Below are 11,563 nucleotides of genomic sequence, written 5' to 3'. Positions count from 1 at the left end.
AAAATTTCACAAAATTTCAAAATTTTGTTATGAAAATAGTGAGAAAATTACTTTTTAGACTTGTACATGCAATTTCCAAACAAGTCAGAAATTTGAAAACAAAGCCCTAACAAAAAATTAAAGTATATGTGAATAAAATGTGGGGATTTATATTTACACAGTACTCTGTTTGGTACATCACTCCACTTTTTATATCATGTATTTTTTTTAGAGTTATATCATGTATTATTAATGGACAGTAATACCTTTCTATTGTTCGTTTTAGGAACCTAGTTCCTATAATAAATTCATTAATAGTGTCGAACTCTTAAAATTATAACATAATTTAAATTTACTATATCAGACCCCAAAAAAAAAAGCAAAATGGATAAGACAAAATTTTAAAATATCATTCGTTAAACTAATCATTAACTTTATTTTGTTTTATAACACGCAATTATTTATTCTTATGTTTTTTTAAATATATATATATATATATATATATATATATTTCCCACCATTATTGTGCTTCGTACGTAAGAAATTTTTTTATTAAAGTTAATTTATTTTAAAATATAAATTTATTGAAATTTTTTTTATATCAAAATGTATGCAGTTTTATCAAATTTATAGTGAACATAAAAGTTTTTTCTAAAAATAAAAAATAAAAGAGAATATAGAATAATTTTAATCTTTAGTGTATGTGTATATTTAATTCCCCTAAAATGAAACATGATAAAAATTATAAAGTTTAATTGTGTATATAGTAGATATTTTGTAAAAAAGTAATATAAAATAAAAATATCTTATTTATAATCTCAAATTTAATATGTGTTTCATACATTTATCTCATGCTTTAACAAAATTTTGTACAATCCAATTTTTTGAGATAGATAGAGCAATTGAATTAATGTGGTGTTTGAGCTGTTGTATAATTTAAAAAATTTAAGTTATGTACCAAATATACCATATTCACTAGTTACAAATTTTGGTAAAGCGAAAAACACTTGGTCCTACCATTATTATCGGAGATAAAGCCACATATTCGATGTCATTGATTGAAAGAAGTTCAATTATTAAGGGAGAGATTAATTGTTGGGATGAAAATTGAAATATATATTTACTAGAAAAATTAAATAAATAGTCTTGTTTTCTTTATACAACACTATAACTCCATATAAATAAAAATTCAACCCACGCGAATATAAAAATGCAATACTAAAACCAGCATGGCTTTATTACCTCAGTGGGCAATGTTCCGTGACGTATGAGCTAGGACTGTTGATGGAAACTCGTTAGGTCGAGTCGAGTGTGACATATTATCGATTCTTGAAGGGAAGAGATGTGGGCGTGGTGAAGTTGAGCGAACGGGTCAATTGGTTTGGATCCTGAACTAGGCACGCGTTGAGAGAGGCTCGGGTTGGGTGTGAGGGTTGTAGACTAGAGAGGCAAGATTTGTGCCATGCTTGAAGTGTGGAAATTAAGACTAGTAAAGTTTTGTGTTTGACATAGATATTTTGAATCTTCTAGTTTTTCTTTATATATCTATTATAGGAATGATATGATACTACATCAACCTCCTAAAGTAATTATCTTGATCATTTGTTAAAAGTGAAATTCAAGTGTTTGAGTGTTGTTGTTCATTACGTATTTAAATCGTTCTTCTTCTTTTTAGAGAAATTTATTTTTTTTATTATTATTATTATTATTATTATTATTATTATTATTATTATTATTATTATTATTATTATTTATGCTAATTTATAAATTTTATGTTGAATACTTTTACATATTTTTTAAAGATTAATATCAAATTTCGAGAAACTAAGATAAGGGTTGAGATTTTTTCGATGTGCATGTGATAAAAATATCTCAAGGTTTCAGTGACATATTTGTTTTATTATACTTCAATTGTATATGTGGTTTATTTATTGAGTTAATGATTTTAATAATTTATATTTTTTTTGAGTCATTAATAATGTATATCGATTTTAAAAAAATGTATATTATAACTATAATATTTTAATACTCATAAATAAAAATAATATGTTTCATAATATATTTATAAATATGATTAAAATATATTATATCTAAGTGTGTATATATAATTTATATATTGATATATATATATATATATATATATATATATATTGTGCCAAGTAATAATTATAAGGGTATAATTCATTTTTGTACAGAACTATTGATAAAATGTCAAATTGGTTCATGAAATATTGAAAATGATTTAATTAGTCAATGATCAAGTTATAATGTTAATTTTACCCTTTACTTGAATTGTTTTTAAGTCTAATATTATTGTTAAATTAAAATAGATACACATTTTAATACGAAAGTTATGATATATTTATTAATAACATACTTTTTAAATAAAATATTATTTTTTCAAAAAAAATTAATTAATTACTAAAATAATCTTGAAAATAAAAATGTGAACCTAATTTATTTTAATAAAAAATAATTTTATTTAATAACAATTTAGATTTGATAGTGAAACTGATTTTTTAGTTGAATCATCTACCAATTAAACTATTACAATTATTTGTATACCAATTTATAAATTTATTAATACTTCGTGTTACTCTATTAAATTTTATGATGTATCAAATTTCAAATTTGGTTGATTCAAAAAAAAAATTCAAATTTGGTGTATTTGTACTTTAATTCGAAAAATACAGCGATAATCTGGCTGTATAATTTTATATTCAGAAAATAGAGTCAGCACAAAAGCCCAACAAAAGTAAAATAATGTTTGGATCTACTTAACCCCGATCCAATTTAGTATCAGTGCCCACTTGGCTAAATCACGGGCTTCCTCTGATAAGAAATGGTGTGATTCAAAGAGTCTCATTCAATTTTTTTTTTTTTTTAAGTACAAGTACAAGATTATAAATAATCAATTATAACAATGTAATGAAACTGCCCACACAACCGACGAAACTTGAGCATTGACCCAAGACTTGCTTATTTCGAACAAAAAAACTACTTAAATCTACCTAAATAAATTAGAAAAACTACCTGCAATCAACGGAAATCGAACCCTCTCACCCTTAGCCATTGGGGCCTCATTCATAAATTAAAATTGAGTATTAAGCTGCATTTTCTTTTTTCGGTTCTATCAGTTGTATTTTCTTATTTTCTTTTCGATTGTTCCAAATATATGATCAAGATTTTATATTTTGAAATATTTCTTATTGTCTTTTAAAAATTAAATAACCCTTAACTATTGAATGTAAAATTTTATGTTTCAATTATATATATATTTGAAATCTCAATTACATTTTTAATCCATGTAAAAAATAAACAAACTATATATTTATAAGAAAATATAGTAAGAGAAAACCTCTCTCTCTCTCTCTCTCTCTCTCTCTCTCTCTCTCTATATATATATATATATATATATATATATATATATATATATATATATATATATATATATATATATATGATTTCTAACTATATTTCCAAAATTATATGAAATGTATATATTATAATTAATAGTGTATAATATGTATTATTATTATTGTATACAATTATAACCAATATATTGGATCATGTATGAAAAGTACATCATAAGGAGTCCACATTCGTTGTATTGAATTAAAAACGAACAAAGTGCTGCGGCCCATCCAACCAGACCACCACCCTAAAATATATGGTATTAATTTTCAATATAATTAATAATTTTAATAAAATATTACATTATTACTGTTGAATAGGCGACGTGTCAGTTAAAAACATCTTCATTTGTTCCATGCCAACAAAATACTATATTATTTATTATTTATTTTTTTTTCCCCCCAAAGTACACCTGTTCGGGGACACATGATGTATGTGCATCTTTGCTGGGACACATGGGCAACACCAAATTCATACACATTAATGTCTCTCAAACGTTCTGGGTTTATATAATTTTTTTGATTTACATAAACAGTAACATCTTAATTGTAAAATTTAATGAGTGGGCATATATAGTGCGATTTGGGAGAGTCAAATCTAGAAAATAAGTTGGAAGGTTGTATCTTTGTTTTTAGCATAGTTGAATATCTAACATCAAATTCATACGTTTGATGTTCTTTCTTGATATATCTAAAAATTTAAAAATATAGATTAAAATAAGATTTAATATTTTAAAAAAAGACTATTTCAAAATATTTCATCAATAAAGTTATATAATAAGGGTATGATTTTAATTTAAGTATGATTCACCAAATCAATTTGAAGTTAGTTTATATAAACCCTCAATTGTAATTAAATAGTAAGATAAAATAATAGATAGACTACATACACAATAAATTCAGGAAATTTATAAAAATCAAAACTAAATATAGTCTATTAACAAAAATTTAAACAAAGAAACTCATTTTGTGTACTATATTAAAGAAGATTATGATTTAGAAAAAAGCCAAAAACATCAGATGATCATAATTAAAAACTAATGTAGCCTAGATATATGTTATATCATTTGTAGAAATTATTGCATCTTGTAAATATTTTATGAATCACACAATAAAATCCAACTTTTTGAAAAAATATATGTGCAAATTCACAAATACTATATAACCAAACAAAAAGAGTGAGGAAACTTTCTCCATATAGGCTCCGATGACCAGACTACTTCTTTATTTGGAAAAAAAAAAAGAAAAAAAAAAAGAGACTTTGTATAAATTAATTGGCCATTGGATTTGGTGTGAAATTTAATTGGGGTAGGTTAGAAAATTAGAATGTAAGTGGCTTTCTATATTATATAACTCGGTAGCATTAGTTGACTAGGTTACAAATTTTCAATCAAAATTTTTAAATGAGCTCCCAATTTTAAAAAATTATATATGCCGAATATATAAATTTGCCGTAAAGATACATTCCACGAAATGAGATGTGATAATTGTCTTGTTTGGTAGAATATTTGGGACATGAGATTTAGATTATTGTACTATTTAAAATATTTGGGTCACCTTATTATTATCGATCGTAATTTTTGGTAAAACGACGATCTTCGATCCTACGAAAAAATAATGTTAAAAAAATTACATATTTTGGAAGCAGGGCCCGGGTTCTTTTAACCTACTCCACAATAATTTTCTTTTGGACCAAGTCTAGGGATCATCTTTACCTTGTGACAATGAATCGTTCTCTTTTTAAATTCTGTTGACCTACTCTCTATTTCATTTTCATAGAATTTCGTGTACAAAAAAAAAAAATACACCCAAAGAAATTTGGTGATATGATTAGGTGTCCCTTTGCATCACAAGAAAGCAATTTCAAATGTTGAATATGATTAAGATTATATTATATTGTTGTTTTCATATATTTTATTAATTAAAATAGGTTAAAATTATCAAATATCCTCGTGCTAGATGGTGAGGAACAATACGTGCCACCAAACACGTCCTTATCGAATTCGAGGACCAACCACCTCCCCCACTCCCCCATTTAATTTTTTCCTTCCGAATTCATTTCTCACTTAATTAATAATAGTCATTGTAGCACACGTATCGCATGTGTGTAATTTTTTTTTTTTGGTTAAAAATGTATACAATTTAAAAAATTTTAACATGTTGAAAAATATGTGAGTTTGTGGTTTGTGACATATTTGAACGTGTGTTGGATATTAAAAAACAGTCATGTTAGTTTTTAAGAAGAGTAAAATAAAATATTAATATTTAAATACCAAATAAGTTAATATCAAGGGTATTTATGTCAACACACATTTATGACCAAGGAGTGGAGCCATAGTAAGATATTAGCTACACACGCACACTCGTTGTGTGTGAAATATAATGTATAGAAAATAAAGGGTAGTGAGAAAAGTGGAAAGAACATGAGCTTGGGATGAGAATTTGGATTTAAAATGGGTCATGTAAATTACTATATCGTCATTCAATTATTTTTTATCAATAATTAAAATTGAAAGGTATTTTAGTCTACACACATAAATTACCAAATCAGTTACTATAAGGGGTCGATGCTTTATTAGATGGTAAGATATTTATATGCTATAACTCCAAATGTAAACTTTTTTCCCCTCAATTATTTATAACCAGACCCCAACTAACTATCGAAGTAAAAACATCTCATATGAATCTCAAAGGATGTATGAGTTTGAGTTTGAGTTTGTACAGTAAATGAGAGTTTGACTGATGATCAAAAATTGATATTTTCTACTAACATTTTTTTCAAGTAAATCTGTTGTCCAATACCATTTATCTAACTAGCTTTGTTTGCAAAACATCGATAATTCCGATATTTAATTTACACATTACAATCGAAGAGTAATAACAGAGAGAGAAAACACCTACAAAATCAACTTATTCACGTATATAGTACTACTATACACAATATTCGAAATAGGACATTTTTAAAAAAATAAAAATATGTAATTTACATTAATAAAAAGGTAACCCACATCCTTTATTTTTTATCATCTACCTCTAAAATAGAGATCCGACATCTCTATTTTCAAAAAACTTCTCCAACTCATATCCTCTAAATATTAACAAATACTCAATTTTTCAATTTTTTTCTTTTACAACACACATATATATAATTTAATAATTACATAATATATCTTTCAACTAAATTAATTCGATAAGATTCAACTAAAAATCGTGAAATATATTAATAATTATGTATTATATAATTAAACATATAAAAAATTAAAATTTACTCGACTCGATTTTTTTTAAAAAAATATATATTTATTTTGTCATTAAATTGCAAACACTTCAAAACAATTACATTGCAAACAACACAAAACATTAATCATACAAACATAAAATATAAATTAACATAAACATAAACGACGCATAAAAGTTTAAAGAACACACCAAATAACCTACTAAAATTTAATATAATGACTGAAAATAATAAAAAATAATTTGAAACAAGGATCAAAAAATTAAATTTTATTTTAAAAGGTCTAATTAATAATTTTGAAAAATGACATTTTCGTAAATGTAGCATCCTCCAAAATGAAAGATAACTATAGAGCACGATTGGAGCTCAAGTCATCCTCCATTTTGGAGAAATTCTCCAAAATAGAGACCGATTGTAGTTGCCCTAAGGGCAGCAGCCCTTCTCCATTTTGGAGAATATCTCTCCAAAATGGAGAAGACAACTCACTCCAACCCATCTTTATTTTGGTTCTTCAAAATAGAGATGGCTACAGTGATTCTCCAAATTTGGAGAATCACTGTAGATATAGAGTATGAATATGGAGTGTGGTTTTATTTACACAAATGCCATTGTATAAAATAGCAATTTAATCCTTATGTATTTTGTGAATTATTTTTTGGTTCAATTATATATATATATTTGTTCATTTCAATCCTTTTATTTAATTTATTTTTTTTGGGTGTTTTTTTTAAATGCAATCAATGTTTTATTCTTATTTATTTATTCTAATTAAATTATATTGAAGACAAAAAATAATAATAATAATTAAACAAGATCGTGCTTAAAAAATATATTACATACTTGATCACGAACTGAAATCAAATTAAATAACTTGAAATAAACATGCAATCACATTAAAATATAAGAAAATAAGAAATCATTAAAAGACAAAGTACTGATAATTTAAAACATAATCGAGTCATCTTTAATTTAGTTTATTTATTTTAATATTGTTTTTTTTGTTAAATAAATTTAGAATTAAAAATAATAAAATAGAGAATCTTATTAAAAATAAAGAATATGGGTTGGAGAATATTTTTGAAATAGAGAATTAAATAGTAGTATTTTGGAGAATAAAGTACTCCAAAATGGAGAATACCGCTGGAGATGCCCTAAGAAATCAAATTAAAATCGAATCCTTATTTTGCAGTTATTTACAAGAACAAAAATTTATCGAAAAGGACACAAAATTTGACAACCAGAAAGAATTTGCCCAAAAATCGTCGAGCTCATAGCCATATTGTGCACTTTGTTCACTGACCAGTTTACAGTCAAAATAGCTTACTCTTTATCCAATCGGGAGTCTTAAACATGTTAATTTTACTCATCTTATTTAACCTTGAAGTAATCCCAAGGTACCACAAGGCATATACTAAGGTATCGTTTGTTTTATCATATTATTAATCTATGTATAATTTATTTTATTTCATCTCACATTTTTTTTGTCATATTTTTTATCCATCAATTAATTATATATCTTACATCGTTATATCATTAATTATTTATCATATATCAATTAAATTATTAAATTTAAATTACTACATTACCATTTATAAATAATAATATCCATATTTTATTAATTATTAAAAGATCAAAATGATAATTTATTATTCTTATATAAAATTTAATAAATCAAATCAAACATACTATAATCTATCAATCAAATCAAATATTATATTAACTATCATTTCTAATTTATTTTTTAATACAATATATTATTTATCCCATCCTTGACTTATACCTAAGTATCAAATCACAAAAGCTATGCACATTTAACAAATCTCTTATTTGACACTATTCAAAAAAAATATATTACTTTCAACGTTAAAAAAAATGATTTCACTCCAAATATATAAACCAAATCAACAAATATCACGAAAAAAGATACATGAAATGATGAAGTCACCTAACAAGAAATGTCCTCGCAACAAATATTGATTGAATTTTTGTGCATTATTCGTAAATCTCAGTCTAATCACAAAGGATGCAACTGTAACGGGTATAATAGATGTATAAAGTTTCCTCATCATGTATTTACTACAAAGAAACATAAAAAAAAATTACAGACGATTACACCGATATAATCTTGATCCAGATATAACAGGAGGGGAGCTGTGACATTCCATCCCCAAACTCTCCCCACATTGCAACATTGTATCTCTATTTACATAAACTGCTGTATCCTACTAGTTCTTCTCGCCATCTCGAACTCGAGCAAAAACTTACGCTGCCCCCTTTACTCCGATCTTCGTTTATTTTCATAATATACCGTAGCATGTATACTGCGTTTTCGTCACCCTCACACTTTCAAGCATCGATTTCTGCAAAAATGTCTAAGAGGGATAGCGCCTGCAAGTTGGAACCGCATGAATGTTAGGCCAATTCATATAATAAAGTTCTTGAATACGCGAAATGGGAAAGCATATTCACCTCGGGTACGCTCAGTTCAAGACGGAACTTAGGACCATCGTAATGGTGGAGGATTGGCCTGAACGAATCCTCCTCCAGAGGTTCACAAATCTTCCTAGTGATGACTCGAACCTGCACGCAAATATATAACATTGAGTTCTCTCTAAATAAACATGTTTTTGCTATGTTTCTTTAAAATGGCATTGTTGCCGGACCAAACCTGAGCAGGAAACCGCGATTCGCCGGGGTTTTTCTTGTCCTCCCAAGCTGTTGGGTCGATGTTAGATCCACCAAATGTCGCAGCCTGCACAATTAATCCACAAATCAGGCCACAATAAACAAGAAAACCAATCAGTGGATCCAGTCTCAATTTCCACAAGACGAACCTCGAAGATTCCATGGAGTTGATGGGTCGAGTAGTTGTACAGGAAGAGGGGTAATCCTGGAGTTATTGCACGGACCGAGTCACGGTAGCGGGGAGGCAAACCTGGAAACAAGACCGTTAGAGAACCAAGAACACAATAATGTTTCATTTCAAGAACAAATTTGCAGATGAGAGAAGTTTCCACAGTAAATATCCCACTAATTGAGAGGCATCCGTATTCAAGAAACTAAATCAAACTCATTCAAATTCTAAAGTTCTTTCTATCTGAATCACTCGTATGAAACCAATTCAACTTTCACAAATAATTTTCATCCTAAATAAAATCGACCACACCAATTCATTGAACTCGAAGGGAGCAAACGAAAAATCTCAAAATCCCACAAATATAAGCTAATAAATCATTAGGAACATACCGAAGAGTTGCCTTTTCAGATTCTCAGCCATGGTATCATTGTTGCAGACAAAGATATAGCCTCCAATGGTTTCATTTCTCGACAAAGCCTCCGCCGGGGGCAGAGTCTTGAATCTCTTGTCCACGCCATTCTTGTTCTCCCCGTTACCATTCCCAGTATTTTCCTTGTTAACTTTGTTCTTCTTCACGTTTTTTCCGTAAGCCAGCTCCTCTTCGTTCTTCCCGACGCCCTTAGCCACCTTGCCGTTCACCACAACGTTGTTGATGAAATGGCCCTTCCCTCTGTTGTAACTCTTGAGATTTAGAGATGGGGTGGTGGGATAAATCACCTTGTTGAACCCGCCGTGCAGGCCGGATTTGGATCCGAACCCGGATACGTCGTCGTTGAGGGGACCTTTCCACACATCGTTGCTGAACCCGTACCCGGAGATGGTGTCGTTGAACCCTCTCAACCGAGGAAGATCGGCGTTGATCGGGGATTTCCAGTCGTCGTTGGTGTACCCGAAGTTGTTCACCGGAGCTCCGAACCCGGAAACGTTGTCCTTAATCGGAGCCGGAGCCTTCCACCCCTCGTTAATGAACCCAAGATTCAACCTTTCGAGATCCGATTCGATATCGTTGACCAGCTCCAACGGCGACCCCGCGTCACCGCCGTTGCGGAAATCAAAGTTCCGGCGCTCGGCGGCCGGGCGCTTAGCTGCATACCCAGTACTCCAAATCGAATCATTCAGCGAGATATTGGACAAATTATCAGTCTGACGACGAAGATTATCGCTGAACTGCCAAAAGGAAGACTGATTGCTCTCCATTCCACCGAAGGTAAAATCAGAAAACCCGGAAGTAGATCGAATGAAATGAATTATTATTATTAAACCAAGAAAGAAAGAAGCAAACTTGACGAAATGGGATTGTTGGGGAAAATCAAGAAACAGGAAGAATAGTATATATTGAGAAGAAAAACTGGAAATTTCGAGGAAAAGGAGATGACGTGTAAGAGTAGAGGTAAATTGGTGACAACATAAACGCGGTTTTGGTAGAGTGGGGGAAGTGAAACTGCGACAGTGAAGTGGTAGTGGGGATTCTTATTAAATTAAATTACAAATTAAAAATAAAAATGGGAAATCTAGAAGGTCGTGGTTATCCTTTGAAAAATGGGTTTCACACTGCGTGATTTACTTAAGGATTAAGGTTGTTAATGGCGTAACACGCGGCATCCTAGATGAAGATCTGTCTCAAATCTTATCCCTTCGTAAATGCAGTAATAACTCCGAATTTCCCAATTTTTCATAGGCTCCGCTAAAAAGAAGTATTTCAAATTTATAGATTTTAAATGCATGTTTTCTTGTTTAGAGAAGTAGTATTACAAATATCAAATCTATTTTTTTTATATTTATATGGTAATTTATGGTAGTTAGTATGGATTTTAAATTCATCTAATAAAGTGGTGATTTAGAATTTTTTTAATCCATTTAAGTAATGTGTAAATAATTACAAGTTATGAATTTGAGATTTCTCTATGTTTCATTGTTAACACTAAAATTATAATCGAAATCCATTGATTTTAAATACTTCAATCCAAGCACAACCTCAAAAAATTGGGATCTTAGTCACTCAATGTCCACGAATAAACTATGCAATCATATTATTTTTTGGATATATAACGATTCATATGATCAAATGTGTAATTT

At 28.7% G+C, this 11,563-nt stretch overlaps 1 protein-coding gene across 1 annotated transcript; it reads right to left on the bottom strand.

The window, feature by feature from the left end:
- Positions 1-8,603: 8,603 nt before the first annotated feature.
- Positions 8,604-10,820, bottom strand: LOC140860206 (DCD domain-containing protein NRP-B). The gene is made up of 5 exons (XM_073263083.1): positions 9,877-10,820; positions 9,465-9,565; positions 9,299-9,382; positions 9,100-9,210; positions 8,604-9,018 (listed from the first exon to the last, which is right to left on the bottom strand). Exons 1-5 carry the CDS (start codon positions 10,682-10,684, stop codon positions 8,977-8,979), a joined length of 1,146 nt encoding a protein of 381 aa, XP_073119184.1. The 5' UTR covers positions 10,685-10,820; the 3' UTR covers positions 8,604-8,976.
- Positions 10,821-11,563: the final 743 nt, after the last annotated feature.

Source organism: Henckelia pumila, chromosome 4 (assembly GCF_033568475.1).
Source record: "Henckelia pumila isolate YLH828 chromosome 4, ASM3356847v2, whole genome shotgun sequence".
NCBI classification, from domain to species: Eukaryota; Viridiplantae; Streptophyta; class Magnoliopsida; order Lamiales; family Gesneriaceae; genus Henckelia; species Henckelia pumila.
This window is presented reverse-complemented; position numbering and strand designations above follow the sequence as displayed.